The sequence below is a fragment of the Myotis daubentonii genome, chromosome 11 (assembly GCF_963259705.1).
Source record: "Myotis daubentonii chromosome 11, mMyoDau2.1, whole genome shotgun sequence".
Lineage (NCBI taxonomy): Eukaryota > Metazoa > Chordata > Mammalia > Chiroptera > Vespertilionidae > Myotis > Myotis daubentonii.
The window spans coordinates 77,104,157-77,125,361 of NC_081850.1; the positions used below are offsets into that span (position 1 = coordinate 77,104,157).

The following is a 21,205-nucleotide window of genomic DNA, read 5'->3' on the forward strand; positions in this document are numbered from 1 at the left end:
TGAATATCTGGCTGTGCTTATTGGCTTACAAATTTACTTTTTAACAGGTCTGAAGGAAAAGACAAGTCTTGTGATTAGAATAAGAACAGAGAGGACTTTTCAAAGGAGGGTGTGTGCTGGCTTGATGAGTTGGTGACATTGTGTACTCAGATACTACCCGAGGGAGGCAAATCTAAATGTAGATGGATTGATGTTTCTCATACTGAAAGAGTATAGAAAGGGAAAAATGTTTCCTACGTACCCTGCTAGGAATTTAGGTTCCTTTCAGGTTGATAGTAATGTAGTTAACAATATGATGGATGTTGAATGTAAACTTCAATTTTGCTAAGAATGAAAATTTCATGAATTCCCATCACTGTCACACAGTATAGCTAGCTGTCCGCTCAGACTCCCATCAGGTTTCCTTCCCTGTAGGTTTGACCAGCCTGGGGCTCACTGAAAAGGATGGAGTCTACTTTCCCTTGGTGACAAGCAGTGGAACAGTTCAAAGAAAATTTGGAAAATAAATGCCAGCTCTTTGACATAGTTCAGCTTTCTGGCTGCAGAAGTGAATGAGTGGTCCTCAGGCTGGGAGCTAGACCATAGTTTTGCTAGTTCAAGTCATGGTCTTCCCACTAGCCTACAACCTGCAGTCAGAAGCTGGTAGTCCTGACTTCCCTTCCAAATCACGGTTAATTACATTAACCTCCGGGCAGCTTGATAACAGCCTCTTACGTGTTAGCGTCGCCCTCAGTATCAGTAAGGGAGACGTCCCGACATGCCTCTGATGGTGAAAAGCAGGCTTGTCCCGCACTGAACCAAGTTGCCTTTGCAGTTGGTGATGCTCCTCGGTTGATGTCCCATTGCAGGGCAATAACCCAGGGTTGTCCCTGGCTTGCCGATTGCACTATTTCAATATTTGACACTTCTGGGATGTGGCTCCTTTGGCACAAGGTGCAGGTGAGGACAGGATCCCAGGAAGTGGCTAGACAGCCACAGGCTAGGCAATCGGGCACCTGGATTCCCTCCACAGGCCAGCCATGTCCAGTGCGGCCCGGCTAGTTACCTTCCGGGACAGCGGCTGTCCGCAGGGTGTCCGTGTGTCTGTAGACGGGCCTCAGGACAGAGGTGGGCAATGGCTGCTGAACCAGAGCGCCAGGTGGGCCAAGTGGAGGCACGAGGGACGTTCGATGCTGTCCCCTGAGATGGGCTTCGGCATCACCTGGGTGAGGCGACACTGTTCAGTCTTAAGACGTGGGGGCCACCGGTTTGGGATTAGCCCTTACGACGACCCCGGAGAGGAAGCCGTTGAGGGGCGGAGCCTGGTCGTGGCGGGGTTGGGGTGGGGGGTGCTGACCCGCCCGCAGTGGACCGGCCACACCGGCAGCGCCCGCGGTCAGCAGGCGGCGCTGACTGCGCTCGGACCCGCCCCTCCGAGCACGCGGCGGAGCGACCCGAGGACTCCAGCCGGCGATGCCCCTTCCTGCCCTCCTGTCCCGGGACGCGGGTCCGTGTCCCCAAGAAGAGAAATCCCACGGAACCTCGGAGCCGGGGGAGGCGCCGTGGCCTCGGGTTCGCGAGTGGAGCCCCGAGAGCCGACCTGGCGCGGCCGAGTGGCGACGCTGAGTCCAGGTCCCGGAGGCCCGCGGACCTCGGGAGGGGGCGCCCGCTCCCGCCGCCCCGGCGCCGCTTCCCGGGAAGTTTCAAGTTTTGAAAGTATCAGCGGAGGGGCCGGGGCTTCCGGAGCCCGACCCGAGCCCGACCGGTGAGAAGAGGCCGCGCGGCCGGAGCGCGCCATGGAGGAGGCGGCGCTGCGGCAGGTGAACGGCTCCGGGAGAGGCCGGGGTGCGGGCGCCGGCCGAGGGGGGCGGGGGGAGCCTCCGGCGGTGTCCCCAGCACCGCCCCGCGTCCCTTTGCTGCCCCTGCCGCGGGCCCTCCCAACCCCGTCCCCTTCGCAGGGCATAACGGCGCACCGGGGGGTAAGGCGTTCGTGCCCCCCCCCCCCCCCGGAACGTCCCCAAATCACCCCCGAGGGACTCGGAACCCCCGCCCGGCCAGCTTAGGAGCACTCTGAGCCCTCGGTCAGAGCCACGAGGGTGGCCCCAGTGTCCTAAATCGGTTCTTCCAGGAAAGTAAAGGGAGGTCCGTGCGGGCTCCCCGGGGAGCGGCCCTGGGGGGGAAGAATTCGTGCGCTCTGGGCGAGGGGCCCGGGAGGGGCTAGTCCCGGCGCACTTGGGGTGGGGGGGGCCCTCCCAGAGCACAAGAGGGGCCCAGCCCTGTGCCTGGGCGGGACCCTTTGAGTACACAGGGGTCCAGCCCTGAGGGGAGGGGCCGGGTTCCTGCCACAGCCACAGCCACAGCGGCACTAGGTGCAGTGGGCACAGGAGCCAAGGCTGCGTGCAGATCTGCTATTGGGGAGGGTCGGGGAGGTGTGTGTGCACAGGGCAGGCGTCCAGCCCCGAGCAGACAGGAGTCTGGGCCACGCTCAAGAGCGGGGTGGCCTCCACCCCGATGCTGTGGCAACCTCAGGGCTGCGTCTCCCCCGCACCTCCCCCCCCCCAACCTCCTTCCTGCGGAGCTCCCTCCGCCTGTTCCAGCAGCGACTTGTACACATTTTCCTATTTCCTGTGAACCTCCGCCCAGCAGTGGAGCCGGGTGACTCAGGACCCCGGTGGCCGGGCCCCCAGCTCCATGGGAGCTTTGTTTGCTCCAGCCCTTGGCTCTGGCCTGCGCCTCCAGTCTCGAGCCTAGAGCCGGCAAAGGATTTCCTGAGCCCCACCCCTGCCTTCGGCCGGCCTGGCCCGCCGGGCCCCGGGCCTGGGCTGGGGGTGGGGTCCCTGAGGCTGGGGTGGCCACCCTTCCACTGGGCTCGGGAGATGGCGAGCGGAGAGGTAAGGTGGAGGCCCTGCAGGAGCCCCTGGGAGGGGTCATGGGTGACCCCGGGCTGAGGTCGGCTTTGGCGCCGCTGGTTTGAAATGGGCTCTGGGAAGGTTTGCCTCTTCCTCGCTCCAGCCTGGGGTGAGGTTGTGAGAAAGCCTCCTGCTTTCTCCCGGGAGCTCGGCCCAGGAGAGGGTCCCCGGAGGCCTTCCTAGCCCTGCTGTGCGCCTCTGCTTTGCCACCTGAGGCCTCAAGGGAACAATCCCGGCCCCACTCAGGCCTCCAGCTGCCCTCTAACCTTGAGTAAATCCCTCGCCTCTTCTCTGGCCCAGATCTTAGCCTGAACCCCAGCTTTAGAGCAGCAGCCTGGGAAGCGAGGCTGGCAGAGAGGGGCCGGCGCGCGAGGGGTGGTGGTGTCCGCTCTGTGGTGTGACCTTGGCAGGTTACTCACCCTCTCTCTGTGCCTCCGTTTTCTCACTGACACGACGGGGACACAACTGCACCCACCTCACGGGGTTGTTGTCAGGACTGACAAATTAACGTACGCCAAGCCCTCATAGACCCTGGCCCCCGGAGCACACGCACACGGGAACAGTTTTCCCCTCACCCTCCTCACAAGTGCAGAGGACAGGAGCTTGGACAGACAGCCGTGGGCTTTCCACCCGGCTCAGGGCGACTCCTCTGCAGTCAGAGATGCTGCCCACACCCTGTGTGTGGGTCCTGGGTGCCATCCGTGCCTCCCGCCCCCGCGGTGCGTGCTGAGCCGAGGCCGGCGGCGGCGGGCACTGAGAGGCCTGCCCTTCTGCCGTCCCACAGCCCGGGCCGGGCCAGCGGCCCCCGGAGGACGAGAGAGAGGCGATCCGCCGGGCCATCCAGAAGGAGCTGAAAATCAAGGAGGGTGTGGAGAACCTGCGGCGGGTGGCCACTGACCGCCGCCACCTGGGCCACGTGCAGCAGCTCCTGCGGACCTCCAACCGCCGCCTGGAGCAGCTGCACGGGGAGCTGCAGGAGCTGCACGCCCGCATCCTGCTGCCCGGCCCCCCAGCTGGTGAGCGAAGAGTCTGGGCAGCCCCCCGGGGACAGGCGGTACCAGCTCACTAACCCAGCTCCCCGGCCCTGCCCGGGAGGGGAGGGAGGAGAGAGCTAGGCTGTAGGTGAGGGGTGGATGGGCCCTCCGTGTTGTGCGCACAGAACCCGTGGCCCCGGGACCCCAGCCTCCAGCAGAGCAGCCAAGGGCCCGGCACCTGGAGGCTCTACAGAAGCAGCTGCAGGTGGAGCTGAAGGTGAAGCAGGGGGCGGAGAACATGACCCACACATATGCCCGCGGCACACCCAAGGTGAGGCTCCTGGGCTCTGGTGCTGAGAGATTTGGCTCTTGGATTATGAGGGTTGGTGCTGTTCCCGCCTCTATTCTGAAAGGGACATGCTACCCAGACACTGATGCAATAAGGGAGACACAGTCTCCCTTACACTGATGGAGAAGGAAGGCAGCGTCCCAAATCCCAGCTTGGTGGGGAAGGCATGGCTCCAGCCCCTCGTCTAACAGAGAAGGCAAACACGGAAGTTCCCATCTAATAGGGGAGACCCAGCCCCAGTGCCAGCCCCCAGCGTGATGGGGGAGCTCAGGCCTGATATGCCGGAGGAGGCTTGACCTCAGCCCTTATCTGGTCTGATGGGGGAGGCTCTGATGGGGGAGGCTCTGCCCCGGACCTCATCTAACAAGGGAGGCTTGATTCTTTATCTGGCCTACTGTGGGAGGCTTGGCCTCGAGCCTGGTGAATGGGGGAGGCTTAGCTCCAGTCCCTGGTCTGGCCAGGGTGGCTCTGGGCTAGCACATGTCACGACCCCACAGGGGAGGAAGCTCCTGGCGGCTGCTCAGCAGATGCTGCGGGACAGCCAGCTGAAGGTGGCCCTGCTGCGGATGAAGATCAGCAGCCTGGAGGCCAGCGGGTCCCCGGAGCCAGGTGAGGCCTTGCACCTCGCGAAGCGGGATGGGCAGGGCGAGGGCCTGAGGACTGACCCCCCGCCCCCCCCCCCCAGGTCCTGAACTGCTGGCGGAGGAGCTGCGGCACCGGCTGCGCATTGAGGCTGCCGTGGCCCAGGGGGCCAAGAACGTGGTGAAGCTGCTGGGCAGCCGGCGACTGCAAGACCGCAAGGCGCTGGCCGAGGTCAGGCCGCCGTCCCCTGCTGTTGCCGCTCCTCTGAGGCTCTCCTTGTTCCCATCGCCCCTCTGCAGCGACGGGAGGCACCATGGACTGGCCATGGGGGGTGACAGTGAGGAACCAGGAGGCTCATTCTGTCTAGACCTCAGAGGGGGTGTCTACAGGTGGCCTGAGCCGGTGCCCCCACACCCCTTAGCCCATGGGCCTGTGTCGCCTCTGCAGGCTCAGGCCCAGCTCCAGGAGTCCTCCCAGAAGCTGGACCTCCTGCGGCTGGCCTTGGAGCAGCTGCTGGAGGGACTGCCTGCTGCCCACCCTCTGCGTGGCAGAGTGGCCCGGGAGCTGCGGACTGCTGTGTCTGGGAACCCTCAGCCTTCGGGGATGCTTGTAAAGCCCATCGCCATGACAGGTAGCAGGAGCCCCTCCCGCGTCAGAGCTCTCGTTCCCTTCCAGAAAGGACTGAGATACAGTGGGGAAGAACCCTGGAGAAGGGTTCCAATCCTGGCTCCACCACCCCCTAGCTCGGAGCCCTTGGACAACTGACATCCTTTCTCCCAACCTCAGTTTATCCATCTGTGAAATGGGGACGATAACAGCACCTACTTCATGGGGTTGCTGTGAAAATTCAGTGCCTTGTTTGTTGCCTGTGAAGTGCTAAGCACTCTTTGGGCACAGTTAGCACTCTGTCAGTGAAGCTATTATTTAAATGAGTAACCAGAGTAACGTTGACAGCGCCAGTATTGGGGAGCTCTCAGCCCCGGAGGCCTCGGTACCCAGTCCTGGGCAGCTTGGGCTATTACAGAGTTCGTTCTTATCCCAAGTTGGATCTGTCTCCTGATAGTGGCAGCTGAATTGCAATCAGTAAGTAATCTCAGATGCAGACTTTGGAAGCCCTGAGCTTCCCACCTGGGAGATAGCACCAACTAGAGATCCCAGCGCCTTCCTGCTCAGAGCTGGTTCGAAGGTACACAGGCCACATCCCCTTGTGAGCAGAGCGGAGAAGGGGAGGTGCAGCAGCCGCATGGGCCCCCCCACCGGCCTCAGAGAATCGAGAATGATCCCTGGAGGAGATGGTGGTGTCTGAGCTCGGCCTTACCGGGCTTGTGAGATTTGGCCAAATGGATGAGCTGGGGAAGGCAGGGGAAGAGACTTGTTAAAAGGCCTAGAAGTGGGCGATAGGGGCCACGTAAACCTGTCTCCTGGCTAAACACCTTAGTTCCTCCCCAGGCCACTGCCCTCGTCTAAGGTCCTTTGGGGTGTAACCCCCAGGCCTGGACTCCTTAAATGGTGCTCTTTGGCCCAGTTTATTTCCTCAAAAACTACTCGAGCCCTACTGCTTCCTCTTTGAGGGACAAAAGTCCAGTGACCCTAAAAACGAATCCACTTGGTTGGCAAAACACTCTTTGTACCCCTCGTGGGAGGTGGGACAGAGCTGAGACTCCTTTCCTCTGTACAGATGGGGAAACTGAGGCCCAGGGAGGAGGGGGGATAGGACAGGCAGCCAGGCTTCCTGCTCGCCAAACTCTGGTCTCTGCCACGCTGCTCCCCAGGCCCTGAGCCCTGGGTAGCATGTCATCATGCACCGTGGCTCCATGTGGCTTGGCTGAGGTCTGAGGGTCACTCCTCTGGCTGTGGGTCCCTGCTGCCCCCAACACATGGACGGTGCTCAGGAGGGAGGGCCAGCTGGTCTGCCTGGAGGGTGGCAGATGTCTGCCAAGACCTAATGTTGGCAGGCTCTGGGTTCAGCCATCTCTACAAGAAGGTAGTATTCCAGGGGTCCAGGGGTCCACTGGGGGTGGCAGTGGGAGGATGGCACCTGACCATGCTCCCTTCCCCTCCCGCCCCCCCCCCCCTGCTCCCTACAGGGACACTGCAGGTCCACCTCCTGGGCTGTGAGCAGCTGCTGACAGCTGTGCCCGGCCGGTCCCCGGTGACTGCGCTGGCCAGGAGCCCCTCCCAGGGCTGGCTTCGGGGCAGAGCCAGGCAGCAGCGTGGCACAGGCGAGCTGGCCAGTGAGTAAGGGGCTGCAGGGAGCTATGGGGGGCAGCAACCCCCACTCCTGGCCTTCCCTGAGCCCTGGTTCTGGCCCCTGCAGGTGAGGTGCTGGCCGTGCTAAAGGTGGACAATCGCATCGTGGGCCAGACGGGCTGGGGGCCGGTAGCCCAGCAGTCCTGGGACCAGACCTTTGTCATCCCCCTGGAGCGGGTGAGGCCGGCTTTTGTGAGGCCAGGGGTGACTTTGGGCCACCGGCTGGAAGGCCAGCCCCATCTTCAACCCGGCCTTTCCGATACAGGCCCGAGAGCTGGAGATCGGGGTGCACTGGCGGGACTGGCGACAGCTGTGCGGCGTGGCCTTCCTGCGGCTGGAGGACTTCCTGGACAATGCGTGTCACCAGCTCACCCTCAGCCTGGTGCCCCAGGGGCTGGTCTTTGCCCAGGTGCCCACTGACCCCTGCCTTCTGATCACGTGGGTTCCTGGCTCCCTCGGAGGAGTGGACATTGAGGCCCCGAGGGAGGAGGTCTCCAAGAATAGGTTCCCAGGCCGTGTCCGAGGCCCACACGGAGTCCAGAGGCCTGTGTCCTTGTCCTGACTGCCCTGCTTCATGGGTGACTCTAGACAAGTGCCTCTCTTCTCTGGGCCTCAGTTTCCCCACTGGTACCAATGAGGATGTTGATTCCGTCTCTCTGAGCCCATCTGGCTCTCGCATCGTTGTCACTGGGGGCTCAGGCTGGGATCCTGGAGGCTGGGGAGGTGCCCATGGCAGGTGGGGTGGGAGGGGACTGGTCTTCAGGTAACCTTCTGTGACCCCACAGGTAACCTTCTGTGACCCCACAGGTAACCTTCTGTGACCCCACAGGTAACCTTCTGTGACCCCACAGGTAACCTTCTGTGACCCTGTCATGGAGAGGAGGCCCCGGCTGCAGAGGCAGAAACGCATTTTCTCTAAACGCAGGGGTACGGACAGGAGAGGGCCGTGCACGTGGGGAAGAGGGCAGGGGCCTCAGGGGGCCCCGGGACTGAACCTCCCTTTGGCCGCAGGTCAGGACTTCCTGAGGGCTTCCCAGATGAACCTCAGCATGGCAGCCTGGGGGCGCTTGGTCATGAACCTGCTGCCCCCCTGCAGCTCCCCAAGCACGATCAGCCCTCCCAAAGCGTGTCCCCGGACCCCTGCCACTCCTCGGGGGGCCACCAGCCCTGCCTCGCCCAGGTGAGATGCCACCTCACCCCCCAGACTCCCGGCTTCTCTGTGGTGCCCGCCTCTCCAGGTGCTGTCAGTGTCTGTCTTTCTGTCCCTGTTGCTCACACACTGCCCCTCTCTCTTTCTCTCTCTCTCTCTCTCTCTGTCTCTCTCTCTCTCTGTCTCTCTCGGCATGGCTGTGTGTCCATCCCCCGGCTGTTCTGTCTGCCTGTGCCCCACCATGTGTCTGCCCCCTCCCCACAGCAGTTTCCCACCCAAGAAGACCCCCTTGGGAGAAGAGATGAGGCCCCCTCCCAAGCCCCCGCGCCTTTACCTGCCCCGGGAGCCAGCCCTCGAGGAGACGCCGGTGAGGGGGGCTGGTAGCCCTGGGGGTGCTGGGCTGGGGTGGCGGAGCTGCAGGGAGGGAGGAAGGAAGCCCTGCTCTGCCCTGAGCCCCTCTGCCCTCCCTCACAGCGCACCAAACGCCCCCACATGGAGCCCAGGACTCGACTGGGGTCATCTCCACCAGCCTCCGTGACCAGGTACCCGGTCAGGTTCACCTTCTTGTTTGAGACATTGTCCGCTCAGTCCTCACCCCGCGGCTCCTGGGCGCATTCACTGGCTCGCTCAGGTTCTCACTCTGAACCCACATTATTGAGCCCAGCTGTATGCCGGACTCCAGGCAACGGCTGTCCTGAGCCCCGTCCCGCCAGCCCCAGAGGTGGGGCCAGGCCAGGATTGGCATGAAGGGTTGGTGGAGGCCCAGCCTTGGCCCAGGGGGCTTCTGTGCCCGCTCTCTTCCAGGAAACCCCCACGGCTTCAGGACTTCCGCTGCTTGGCTGTGCTGGGTCGGGGACACTTCGGGAAGGTGGGTGCCGTGCAGGGTGGGCAGCCCTCGGCGCATTAGCTAGGAGGACGCTGTGATCGTTAGGTAGTAGTTGGGGGAAGTAAAGACTCCCGGTACTGCCCACCTGGAGCCCAGCCTTTCTCTGGTCCCCAGGTTCTCCTGGTGCAGTTCAAGGGGACGGGGAAATACTACGCCATCAAAGCGCTGAAGAAGCAGGAGGTGCTGAGCCGGGACGAGATAGAGAGGTGTGTGGTGATGCCACCGGGCATCTGGCCTGCAGCGGGCCCCGGATGGCTGGCCTGGGCTATTGGCACCAGAAGGCAGCCGAACGCTCCTGGGGCTTTGAAGTGGTGACTCTGGGGGCCAGCCAGGCCTGGGTTCTTTTTTTAGGACCTGCAGTTAATGATGGGGCCTTGGGCAGGTCCCTCTGCACCTCAGTTTCCTCATCTGTAAAATGGGACAGTGGTGGTTGTGCAGGTTAAATGACCCATGTCACATAGAAACCGTACTCTGCGTAGCTGCCCGGCACTTTGACTGAGGCACAGTGAGCTGGGGTGTCCTGTGGGTGCAGGGCACAGCCAGTGGAGGTTTTCCTTCCCTCTGAAACCCACGCCCTCCCCTGCAGCCTGTTCTGCGAGAAGCGGATCCTGGAGGCTGTGGGCCGCACGGGGCACCCCTTCCTGCTGTCCCTCCTGGCCTGCTTCCAGACCTCCAGCCACGCCTGCTTCGTGACTGAGTTTGCGCCGGGTGGCGACCTCATGATGCAGATCCACGAGGATGTTTTCCCTGAGCCCCAGGCGCGGTGGGTTTCCACTCCTCTCGTCTGCCTCTTCCAACAAGCCGGCCCTGGTTCCCTACACCGGGCCTCCCTCCCCCGGCTTCCTCCGGGCACCCATCAGCAGAGGAGCGGGGCGTCAGGGAGGCCTGGGTTCAGGTCCTGGGTATCAGCTCTCAGCATTTGTGACCTTGACCCTCCGTTTATGTAGCCAGGAAGCGGGTTAAAAATAACTGTTGAGCATAACATTGATGAATTGCCGGTGAATAGTGACTGGCAGCTGGTTATTTCTTGTCCACCAGAGTGCGCCCCTGAAGTCTGGGCTCATATCAGCTCTGGCACTAGCTGTGTGACCCCGGGCCCGTCACTGACCTGGGGTCTCAGAGCCTCATTTGAAAACAGGCATGCAGGCTGCTGGGAGGAGGCCGGGAGAGTGAGATCTGAGACCCCAGGAAGAGGAGGCTGTGAGCTGGCAGCAACCTTGGGACAACCTTGGGCTGCTGTCTGGGGGAGCCCCACCCCCACATGAGGCTTGTCCCAGCCTCTTGCCCACATCCAAGGGTCCCCAGGCCATGGCCATCCTGCGCCTCCCTGCCCTCCCTTCCCCCCACAGTCCTGGGCCTAAGCTTCCCCGAAACCCCCTCCAGGTTCTACCTGGCCTGTGTGGTCCTGGGACTGCAGTTCTTGCACGAGAAGAAGATCATTTACAGGTAACTTGTCCCCGAGAGGCTGGGGGAGTGGCGAGGGCGCGGATGCCGTCTTTCTCCTGGGCGCCGTTCCAGGGCCCCTTTGCTCTGACCCCCACCCTCCCAGGGACCTTAAGTTGGATAATCTTCTGCTGGATGCCCAGGGTTTCCTGAAAATCGCAGACTTCGGGCTATGTAAGGAAGGTGGGTGTCTCCCGTCCAGGATCCTGTGTCCTCCAGCCTCGGCACCCAGTCTAGGCCAGCAAGTGGCGTCTCCCGGGAAATCTCCCACCCCACCCTCATTCCAGGGACCAAGTGCTTCCTTCCCAACCCTACAAGCTCTAAGGAGCCCTAGCTTCCCTTGGCCCAAGGGCGAGCCTGTGCTCCAGAGCTGGGAGAGGGCACTGGGTTCTGCTTCCTTCGTGGCCTTGGCATGTGAGCTTGGCTGAGCCTCGCCGCCTCCGTCCCATGTAGTAAAATCCATTCCTACCTCCGAGAGCGGGGCAGGGCTTGGCAGTTAGGTGCAGGGGGACATAAGGGTTGGCTGTTGGTTCTTACAACCACAGAGGTTACTGTGGACCAGACACACTGAGCTGGCTTTGATGTGGATGTTGATTTGCAGGGATTGGCTTTGGGGATCGGACCAGCACCTTCTGTGGCACCCCAGAGTTCCTGGCCCCCGAGGTGCTGACCCAGGAGGCCTACACACGGGCCGTGGACTGGTGGGGGCTGGGCGTGCTGCTGTACGAGATGCTGGTGGGTGAGGTGAGTGCCGAGCCTGGGCGGCCAGGGCCTCGAGGTTGGGGTGGGCTGGGAGTGGCCCGTGCACCCCGCTGAGCCGCCCTCCCCGCAGTGCCCATTCCCAGGGGACACCGAGGAGGAGGTGTTTGACTGCATCGTCAATGCGGAGGCCCCGTATCCCCACTTTCTGTCGGTGCAAGGACTCGAGCTCATTCAGAAGGTAGCCACTGCAGGGTGCAGGGCTGGGCGGCACCACCCATCCTTGGGGCCCTGGGCCCAGCTCCCTCGGGGGCTTGGGGAGGCGGCAGCCTGGGGCCCAGTGCCCTCGGTGAGCACTGCTCTTGCCCAGCTCCTCCAGAAGTGCCCGGAGAAGCGCCTGGGGGCCGGCGAGCAGGACGCCGAGGAGATCAAGACACAGCCATTCTTCGGGGTGAGTGGCCGGCGCAGTGGGAGGTGTGGAGGGACCGCGTGGGCTGCCACTGCCGTCACCTCAGGCACCTCTGCCCTTGTCCCCAGACCACCGACTGGCAGGCTCTGCTGGCCCGCGCTGTCCAGCCCCCCTTTGCACCCACCCTCTGCGGGCCCACAGACCTGCGCTACTTCGAGGGCGAGTTCACGGGGTTGCCGCCTGCCCTGACCCCGCCAGACCCCCGCGGCCCCCTCACTGCCCGCCAGCAGGCCGCCTTCCGGGACTTCGACTTCGTGTCAGAGCGATTCCTGGAGCCCTGAGGGCCTTTCCCTGTGTCCCTGTCTCCAGTCCCCCCCCCACACTCTTAGAGCCTCACTTGCCCACCCGTCTGCCCAGCTACCCGCGCTGCCCTGGAGGCCAGGCCTTGCCTGGTATTTATCAGCCCTTCGGACTCGGACTCGAGGGGGTGGCTTGGCTCAGTCCCTGGGCCTGGTGCTCCCCCCCCACCCCACCCCTCCCGTCTCAGCCAGACGTGGACAGAAAGGGTGGCATGGTGAGGAGCAATTTGGTTTGGTTTTTAATACTTGACTTGCTTTATGGATTATTAAATATGCAAAACTGTGCACTGGAGGGATTCTGGCTCGGAGGGTGGAAGGTTCCGGATGCCCCGGGCACTGGTGCCCCAGCCCCGCACAGGTCCTCCTCCTCCCCTCCTTCCTTTGGAGGTCAGTCTGCTCTGAGGCTGGGAGGTGTGGGCAGACGTGAGCAGGCTCAGGCCCTCGGGGTCCGCCCTTCGTTTTCAGGCACAAGATGGTGGCTCTGCCTCCTGCGACCCTAAACAGCCTGGCTGCTGCCCTCACCCTCCTCCTCCTCCTCGGCCCAGAGGGTCTCCCAGGGCCCCGAGGGCCATCCGCAGAAGAAGTGGGCCAGGTTGCGGATCAGGCCCCGGTCAAAGGGGTTGCCGGGGTGCTGGCGGAGGTAGGCAATGCGGTGCGAGGAGAGGAACTCCCAGGTGGTGGTGTTGCTGGCCACCAGGTAGATGTGCGAGGCCAGGAGCAGGCCGGCCACCATGGAGAAGAGGGAGAGCAGCAGGAAGGTGGCGAACAGGAGCCCGCTGGACCGCAGCCACAGCCCCCAGGGCTGGGAGAAGCGGAGGCCGGACCTGTGGGGCAGCAGAGGGATGGGGGCCCAGAGCTGGGAGAAGGCAGGGGCGCCCCAGGGAGCCCAGGAGGGCAGGCCAATGGTGAAGGGTCGGGGCCCCTGAAGAAGGTGTCAGGCTGTGCACCCCTTGTGGGCACATGCTGCCCGCCCTCCACCCCCCCCCCCCACACACACACACAGGGCAGCGGCGGGACCCACCATGCCAGGTACAGGCCCCACAGAAGCACCACAAGCTGCAGCGCCAGGTAGGCCACGAAGAGCGGGTGGTTCCGTTCCCCCACACAGTTCTCCATCCAGGGGCAGTGGTGGTCGTAGCGGCGGACGCAGCGGCGGCACTCGCTGCAGTGCCGGGCCCGCAGGGGTTGCTGGGCACAGAGAGTCGGGCTCGACACTGGCTCCCCTCCAGACCAACAGTGAGGGCAGGGATGAGGGTGGGAGGTCGGGGCCTGGATCTGGGAGGCCTGGGGGTGAGGCCAAGGCGCTGGGGCAGGAGGCGATCGGTCTCAGCCTTACCCCTGGCCCTCCAGGAGGTCCCTGAGCCACTCACCAGCACCATGCAGTGTCTGCAGCGCCGAAGGGCGATGGCCGGAGGAACCATGGCCGTCTGCTCCTCCTTGGCCTCCTCCTGAAAGTGGGGGCCAGGGCATAAGATGGGGGTCCCCTGGGGAGGCAGGTGGCCGGTGAACACATTTGGGAGCCATCCCATGTGTAATGAGGTGGTAGAGTGGGGCACAGTGCCCTGGACCTAGGGAGGCTGTGTGACCCTTGCCAGTTGCTTTCCCGCTCTGGGCCTTGGCCATTTCCTCATTGCAGATGGGTTTCTAGGGCTGGCAAGAGGATTCACTGAGATGCCCCAGAAAAGCCCGCCACACAGAACCTGGCATGAGACTGTTATTGGGGCCTTGGGTCCCCTGTTGGTGGGAGGAGGGGTTCCGTTCCCCAGAGGCCCCTGGTTACCTGGGGCTGGATGGTCACGTAGCCTGGGTCCATGAGTGACACGGCCAGATAGAGCAGCAGGGAGCCCAGGACGAGGAGCAGGAAGGTGAGGGGCAGGAGAAGCTCCCCCTGTTCTTCCCATTGTCGCAGTGCTGCTGAGGCCAGAGGAGAGTGAGGCCGGGCTGGGGGACCGGACGGGGTGTGGGGGAAGGGCAGGGGGCAGGTACAGGTGGAGGGGGGAGTGTGTCCTGGCTGAGCCAAGGCCTGGAAATGGGGTTTGATGAGTGGCCAGGTGTGTCTCCTGCATAGGTACAGAAGTTCAGGACCAGCAAAAAAAGAGAACGGCAGTTCATCTCTACTCTCTGGAGGGCAACAGGGAATCATGGAAGGTTGGAGGGCAGATCTAGAAACCTTCCCAGTGAAGGTGATCAGAGGGGAAGCCTGGAGGCACAGAGAGAGGGCTGTCCAGAATGGAGAGGAAGGTGGCTGGACGAGAGCGGAGAGGAGGAGATGGACAGATGGGGGTTAGGGAGTGAAGGGGCCAGACCTGACGATGTCGGGGAGAGGAAGGAGGGGGGTCCCTGCCTCTGGCTCCACCGTGGGAGACCAGCCAGGTCTGAGAGGCTCATGGGACAGACAGGAAGGCGGGACTGGCAGGCTCAGATGCTGCAAAGAGGGGCAGGATGGCGGCCCAGGCCAGGAAGGGTCCAGACCAAAGAGGTGACTGAGGATTTGGGGGAGGCGGGGAGTAGGGGGGGTGCGCTAAGATACGAGGGGTGTGAGATAGACAGCAGAGTGAACAACTCTGGTTGTAAAAGGAGCAGAGAAAGAAGGGGGGTTTCTTTCTGATGGGGAGACTGAGCAGGTTTTTAGGCTCAAGGGCGAAGACTGGCCCTGCCGGTGTAGCCCAGTGGTTGAGCATCGACCTATGAACTAGGAGGTCATGTTTCAGTTCCTGATCAGGGCACACGCCCGGGTTGTGGACTCCACCAGTGTGGGGTGTGCAGGAGGCGGCCGATCAATGATTCTCTGTCATCACTGATGTTTCTAGCTCTCCTCCCTTCCTCTTGGAAATCAATAAAAATATATTTTAAGAAATAAAGGGCAAAGACTGTGGAGGAGACTTGAGAAGGTCTTAGGAGGAAAGTGAGAACACCCCGGCCCAGCGGGGGAGGTTGAAGCAAGGAGGGGTGGGAACCCAAGGGGAGGGATGGAAGTGGGGGTGTCTGTGGGGTGAGAGCTACTAGGGCAAGAAGCAAGGGTGGGGACATGGAGGGGGGGTCACTCCCCTGTGAGGTGCTCTCTTGCCTGAGGATGGGGAGCCCGGACTTGGGCGGCGAGGGAAGGTTGGGAGTCAATTCCCGGGCAGGATCGGTGGATCCTGAGACCAGGGGAGATGGGGGCTGGACTTGGTCATCGGATCAGGTGGCCATCGCATGGGTCCCGGGATGGACAGGGCATGTGGCAGGGACCAGGAAGACGCTGGGATGAATTAGGGACTGACGGGGTCTTAGGCGGACACTCTTGGAATGACAGGCGAGGAAGGGGCCTCGGGAGCCGGCGGAGACGGGTGGTCCCCCCCGGGTCTCTGGGGCTGCGGCGGGGGACCCAGTAAGACCCAAATGTGTCGGGACCACGGGGGAGCGGGTGGGTCCGGGTGGCGCGGGTCCGGCTCACCGGTGTCGTGCAGGAAGAGCACCAGCGTGATTCCCCAGGTCAGCACCGTGTGCCCGGTCCGCACCAGGACGCCGGGGCTGAGGAGCGCCCAGGGCGCCATAACCTCGGCCCCCGGCCCCACCCGGAAGAAGCGCCCAGAGGGGCGGGCCCTCCGAGGGAGAGGGGCCCAGATGCCCGGCGATTGGCGAATCCTGGTAGTGGGCGGGGTCAGGCTGGGGCAGGGAGGCTGCCTATTGGGTGGCAGCTGCGGCCGAGTAGGTCCTCGAGCCAACAGGTGCCCGAAGAGGCTGAGGGCGGGGCCGGCGCGCGCGCAGCCGGTAGCTCCGCCACCCCAGCCCCTTCCCGGCAGGTACGTTTTCGGAGCCCGGAGCCGTCGCAGGTCTCCGTCCCTTCCCAACCCCACAGCCTCGCGCATGCGTGCGGCTTCCTGGGAGCTTCAAAGATCCAGGCGTGTGGAGTCCAGGTTGCAGATTTGTGCCCGGTTCAAAGATGTGTTGACTGAGGTTTCAACAGGCAGCGCTCGCCCAAGGCTCAGTGGTGACATTCTTACCTCCTTGCTGTTCATTATCAGGGATCGCAAACGGGATTAGAGCAAAGTGGAGCTCCGCGGTGCAGGTTCAGGCTACGAGAGGCCCAGCTTGGGTCCGAGTCAGGAATGCCAGCGCTGTCTCTTCCTCTCTGTGAGAGCGTGGGCAAGTTACCGAACCACTTTGAGCTCTGTTTTTTGTCTGTATAACAGATGATAATGGCATCCCCTCCTAAGGTGGTTGGGAGGGTTAGCTAATGGCAGCACAGCGTCTAGCACAGTACTTAGACCCAGCGACACCCTGCCAGCCCGGCTTGCCCGACCCGAGGCGTCATCATTCACTGCCCGTACTCCCTCAGCCGTGTCCCCAGGGCCTTCCTTATTCAGCTCTGCCTTTCCACCCACACCTCCCACTAATACCAATGTCCACCTTCTTTCTCCATCAGATTGGCCCCCTCCCAACTTCTTCAGCAAGCCTCTTAATTTTTAATTTGAGAGGAAGGGAGAGAAATACAGATTGGTTGTTCCACTAATTTATGCATTCATTGGTTGATTCTTGTATGTGCCCTGATAGGGATCGTACCCATAACCTTGCAGTATTGGGAGGATGCTCAAACCAAGTGACCAAGTGAGCTATCATCCGGCCAGGGCCCAGGGATCCTTTTCTGACATCTGTTATTTTTTAAAATATATTCTTATTGATTTCAGAGAGGAAGGGAGAGGGATAGAGAGATAGAAACATCAATGACGAGAATCATTGACTGGCTGCCTCCTGCACGCCCCCTACTGAGGAGGATCCAGCCCGCAACCCAGGCATGTGCCCTGACCAGGAGTTGAAGCTGGGACCCTTTAGTCCCCAGGCTGATGCTCTACCCACTGAGCCAAACCAGCTAGGACATGACATCTGTTATTTTTGTCAGCTCAACATTCCTTTTTCTGTTGGGGAACTAACTCTTCCCCATCTCATGTGATTCTGAAGGAACTGTGTCCCTGACTCCATAGAGTGGTGGGAAGTCATTGTGGGCTGTGACTCTAGAAAGCCAAGCACTTCCCCCTCTGGTTGTCTCCAGTGATTGGTCCTCGTTGGTGGGCATGTGACTTGGCAGGGCCAATTAGAATCATTCCATGAGAGTAAGGCAAAGCTGCTGAGAAAGAGGCTTTCTTTGGGATCTCAAGCAGGAAGAGAGTATAAGGGCAACTGACAGCTGTGGAGAGAGACTGTGGCAGGAGAAGGTGGCAGGAGAAGGCGAGGCCATCTTATCAAGAGACAGAGATAAGCAGGACCAAACGGGTGTATGAAAGACAGACAGTCTTAACATTGTCTGGGCCCCTACATCCTGCTTTGCCTGAAGCTGGTATTAGCTCTAGTTTCCCCAGTTGCATTAGTCAGTGAATCCCACCCTCCAACCTCTGACTAATCTGGGTTGGTGTTTGAATTGGGTGTCTGTCACTTGCAACTCAATCTTTTTTTTAAAAAAATAAATATTTATTGTTCAGATTATTACATTTGTTCCTCTTTTTTCCTCCCATAACTCCCCTCCACACAGTTCCCACCCCACCCTCTGCCCTCACTCCCCACCCACTGTCCTCATCCATAGATGCACGATTTTTGTCCAGTCTCTTCCTGCATCCCCCACACCCTTCCCCCGCAAGAATAGTCAGTCCATTCCCTTTCTATGCCCCTGATTCTATTACAATCACCAGTTCATTCTGTTCATCAATTCTTTATTCACTTGATTTTTAGATTCACTTGTTGATAGATGCGTATTTGTTGTTCATAATTTGTATCTTTACCTTTTTCTTCTTCTTCCTCTTCTTAAAGGATACCTTTCAGCATTTCATATAATACTGGTTTGGTAGTGATGAACTCCTTTAGCTTTTCCTTATCTGTGAAGCTCTTTATCTGACCTTCAATTCTGAATGATAGCTTTGCTGGATAAAGTAATCTTGGTTGTAGGTTCTTGGTATTCATCACTTTGAATATTTCTTGCCACTCCCTTCTGGCCTGCAAAGTTTCTGTTGAGAAATCAGCTGACAGTCGTATGGGTACTCCCTTGTAGGTAACTGCCTTTCTTTCTCTTGCTGCTTTTAAGATTCTCTCTTTGTCTTTTTTTTTAAAAATATATTTTATTGATTTTTTACAGAGAGGAAGGGAGAGAGATAGTTAGAAACATCGATGAGAGAGAAACATCGATCAGCTGCCTCCTGCACATCTCCCACTGGGGAGATGCCCGCAACCAAGGTACATGCCCTTGACCAGAATCGAACCTGGGACCTTTCAGTCCACAGGCCGACGCTCTATCCACTGAGCCAAACCAGTTAGGGCTGTCTTTGTCTTTTGCTCTTGGCATTTTAATTATGATGTGTCTTGGTGTGGTCCTCTTTGGATTCCTTTTGTTTGGGGTTCTCTGCGCTTCCTGGACTTGTAAGTCTATTTCTTTCACCAGGTAGGGGAAGTTTTCTGTCATTATTTCTTCAAATAGGTTTTCAATATCTTGCTCGCTCTCTTCTTCTGGCACCCCTATAATTCAGATGTTGGTGTGCTTGAAGTTGTCCCAGAGGCTCCTTACACTATCTTCAAATTTTTGGATTCTTTTTTCTTTTTGCTTTTCCGGTTGGGTATTTTTTGCTTCTTCGTATTTCAAATCTTTGACTTGATTCTTGGGATCCTCTTGTCTGCTGTTGGATCTCTGTATATTATTATTTTAGTCAGTGTATGCTTAATTTCTAGTTGGTCTTTTTTCATATCCTCCAGGGTCTCACTAAATTTATTGGTGGTTTCTAGAAAATTCTTGAAAAACTTTATAACCGTGGTTTTGAACTCTATGTCCAGTCATTTGCTTTCCTCCATTTCTGTCATTTGTGTCCTTTTTCTTTGTCTCCGTATTTTTTATGCTTCCCTGTGTTGATAAAGTGGTTTTCTGTGCTTAGTGTCCTCTAGGGCCCAGTGGTTCAGCCTCCCCAATTACCTGAGGAGGACACTCTTGGTGCACCTCCTTGTGGTCTTTGTGCACAGTCTTGTAGTTAAGCATTGATTGTTGTAGGTATCACTGGGAGGAATTGACCTCCAGGCCAACTGGCTGTGAGAATCAGCTGTATCTGCAGTGGGAGAACTTCTGTGCTGGAGACACCCCTCCGGGGCAAGACTTGCTTCAGTGGGGCTTTGGTGCTCACTGGGTCTGCCCCCTGAGTGTGTCCTTTAAAGGTCTGAGGAGGTGCAAACTGGATGGTCCCACTCTGACCTCTGGGCTTCCTGGCTCCTGGATCTCTAGGGAGGTGCTAATCTAGCCTTTGCCTGAGGCCACCCAGCAAAGGCCTCCGTGTAGGGCTTGGGCGGGGTGGGTCTCATGGGATCAACAGGGCGGGGCTAGCAGTTATGGCTGCTCTCAGTCCTGCCCTCAGAGGCTCCGCTTCTCAATGTCCCGGTAATCGCTGCAAGCACCTCGGAGAGAAAGCTGCCCTCGCATTCCAGCCGATGCCAGACAGTCCCGCTTCTCCTGCTTGAGTCTGGGTCTCCAAAGACCTGCCCGGAGCTGGAGCCCAGAGCCTGAGACTCCCTCCCGATTGAAAACAACAACCGCGCCCTCAGCCACCAGCCCACCCACGTCCGCCTCTGCACCTTAGTATTTTACTCCCGCACTGCTCCTCCTCTGAGTCTCGGTAAGCTTTTCCCTTTCCTTCTAGTTGTAGAATTTCCACTCAGCCAGCCTTCCTGTGGTTCTGGATGATGTCTGTTCCGTCTTTTAGTTGTATTTCTGAAGTTGTTGTGCGAGGCAGCAAACTCTGGTGTTTACCTCTGCCGCCATCTTCGTTTCTCTCGAAACTCAGTCTTGATAACTGCAATGGGGTATGACTTAACTGAGTGAGGAATTCTAGCACATTATCCACTTAACCCTGAAGCTTCCATGAGTCAGTGACATACTGATGTCACAGATCAAGTCGGACACTAAAGTGGTAAGGACAGATGTTAACCAGTAATTGCCGGGGTCCTGCCCCAGCGGGTCCAGGGGTTCCCCAAAGGTGTAGACGGAGTCGGCGAAGAAGGAATGGCAAGGAGACAGCGTTCAGTTGATCAGCAGCCTAGCCAGGATCTCTAGCCCGGATCTCCAGCCAAGTTCTGGTCTGGATCTCCAGAGAGGTTCTGCTTCGGATCTCCAGGGAGGTTCTGTAGCCATGTTCCCTCGCTAGGTTCTCCAGCCAGGTTCTGTCCAGGCTCTCCAGTCAGGTTCAGTGTCCAGGTTCCAGTCAGGTTCTCCTGCCAATCTCTGTAGTCAGGTTCAGTCCAGGATCCCTTGCCATGTTCTCCCGCTAGGCTCTGTCTCTAGGCTCCGAGGCCAGTCCCTCTCCAGGATCCTCCGGCATGCTCTCTCCAGCGAAGTTCTTCTGTCTCTAGGCTCCGTGTAGGCTCTGTCTTCTTGATTCTGTTCTAAGTTCTGAGTTCTGTCTTGTTACAACTGTATTTATACCAGTTGATTCAATCCTATCAATCTCTATTACAAAGGTTAGGGCGTTTCTTATCTCCGTTCCAGGGAGAAAAGATTATGTAGTTTAAGCATGATTGTTCGTAGTTAAAGGGATTAATTACCCGCCTGGCACTTAGTTGAGGGGTTTTATTCCCTCCCTAACTTCAGGGGAAAATCCCTACCTGGGGATTCAACCTTTCTCGGAGAGGTGACTTTGGTTAAAACACAGTGCCAAGAAGGTGAGCAAACATATTAAGAACCGTATGCCATATATGCCAGGTCCCTTGAAACAGCAAGGATGGACCGGCTCCCGGCAAGTAATATCCTCTTGTCATAGGGAAGAGGTTCCAGCGTGAACTCAGCACCACTTCAATTTGCACAGAGGTGACCGGGCATTTTAAACCGACAAGAACAGACACTGGGGGTATGGTAGTAAAGGGGAAGGGGGCCATATTTATGGTGACAGAAGACGATTTGATTGTGGTGGTCGGCACACAATTGAAAAAAAGAACAGACAGACACTGCCACTACATTTGATCTTAGCCAAAAGGCCAGAAGCAATTGGTGACTGGGCATTTAAAGAGAGGGAACTGGTGGGGGATTGGGCAGACTCAGGGGCGTGAAACGTTACGAAGGGTTGGTGAGTAAACGCTCATTATGTCCGCTGTGTCTGCTGGCTGGCAGTTACTGAAGTTTGGCTTCTATCCTCCCAGAGATGAGGAGACAGAGGCCCGCCCCATCCTTCCTGAGGATTACATTTCAAAAGAATGGCGTTCAGGTCCTTGAGAAAG

At 59.3% G+C, this 21,205-nt stretch overlaps 2 protein-coding genes across 5 annotated transcripts; one reads left to right on the top strand and one right to left on the bottom strand.

The window, feature by feature from the left end:
* Positions 1 to 1,282: 1,282 nt before the first annotated feature.
* PKN3 (protein kinase N3) lies at positions 1,283 to 12,274 on the top strand. Of its 3 annotated transcripts, none has more exons than XM_059658232.1 (22): positions 1,283 to 1,799; positions 3,673 to 3,904; positions 4,048 to 4,193; positions 4,709 to 4,820; positions 4,897 to 5,024; positions 5,241 to 5,424; positions 6,881 to 7,027; positions 7,111 to 7,220; positions 7,309 to 7,452; positions 7,895 to 7,970; positions 8,055 to 8,223; positions 8,461 to 8,560; positions 8,668 to 8,735; positions 8,998 to 9,061; positions 9,194 to 9,285; positions 9,666 to 9,842; positions 10,463 to 10,525; positions 10,629 to 10,705; positions 11,124 to 11,266; positions 11,355 to 11,462; positions 11,592 to 11,672; positions 11,759 to 12,274. In XM_059658232.1, the coding sequence occupies exons 1-22, from the start codon at positions 1,776 to 1,778 to the stop codon at positions 11,969 to 11,971; spliced, it is 2,658 nt and encodes an 885-aa protein (XP_059514215.1). In that variant the 5' UTR covers positions 1,283 to 1,775; the 3' UTR covers positions 11,972 to 12,274. The 3 variants fall into 3 exon arrangements, with proteins under 3 accessions (XP_059514215.1, XP_059514214.1, XP_059514216.1); XM_059658231.1 differs by having other exon boundaries at positions 1,284 to 1,799; positions 8,458 to 8,560; XM_059658233.1 differs by lacking the exon at positions 1,283 to 1,799 and adding an exon at positions 2,408 to 2,870 and having other exon boundaries at positions 8,458 to 8,560.
* ZDHHC12 (zinc finger DHHC-type palmitoyltransferase 12) lies at positions 12,206 to 15,580 on the bottom strand. Of its 2 annotated transcripts, none has more exons than XM_059658235.1 (5): positions 15,426 to 15,580; positions 13,770 to 13,900; positions 13,360 to 13,437; positions 13,011 to 13,177; positions 12,206 to 12,791 (listed from the first exon to the last, which is right to left on the bottom strand). In XM_059658235.1, exons 1-5 carry the CDS (start codon positions 15,523 to 15,525, stop codon positions 12,590 to 12,592), a joined length of 678 nt encoding a protein of 225 aa, XP_059514218.1. In that variant the 5' UTR covers positions 15,526 to 15,580; the 3' UTR covers positions 12,206 to 12,589. The 2 variants fall into 2 exon arrangements, with proteins under 2 accessions (XP_059514218.1, XP_059514217.1); XM_059658234.1 differs by having other exon boundaries at positions 12,206 to 12,813; positions 15,426 to 15,579.
* Positions 15,581 to 21,205: the final 5,625 nt, after the last annotated feature.

Bases quoted from the DNA above. Each gene is read 5' to 3' on its own strand.
- ZDHHC12 (XM_059658234.1), bottom strand. From the start codon at position 15,525: ATGGCGCCCTGGGCGCTCCTCAGCCCCGGCGTCCTGGTGCGGACCGGG. The intron at 13,438-13,769 runs GTAACCAGGGGC...CCCCACTTTCAG, and splicing joins ACGTGACCATCCAGCCCCAG to GAGGAGGCCAAGGAGGAGCA. The intron at 12,814-13,010 runs GTGGGTCCCGCC...GCTGCCCCACAG, and splicing joins TGGGGCCTGTACCTGGCATG to GTCCGGCCTCCGCTTCTCCC.
- PKN3 (XM_059658231.1), top strand. From the start codon at position 1,776: ATGGAGGAGGCGGCGCTGCGGCAG. The intron at 7,221-7,308 runs GTGAGGCCGGCT...TTTCCGATACAG, and splicing joins TTGTCATCCCCCTGGAGCGG to GCCCGAGAGCTGGAGATCGG. The intron at 7,453-7,894 runs GTGCCCACTGAC...GTGACCCCACAG, and splicing joins AGGGGCTGGTCTTTGCCCAG to GTAACCTTCTGTGACCCTGT.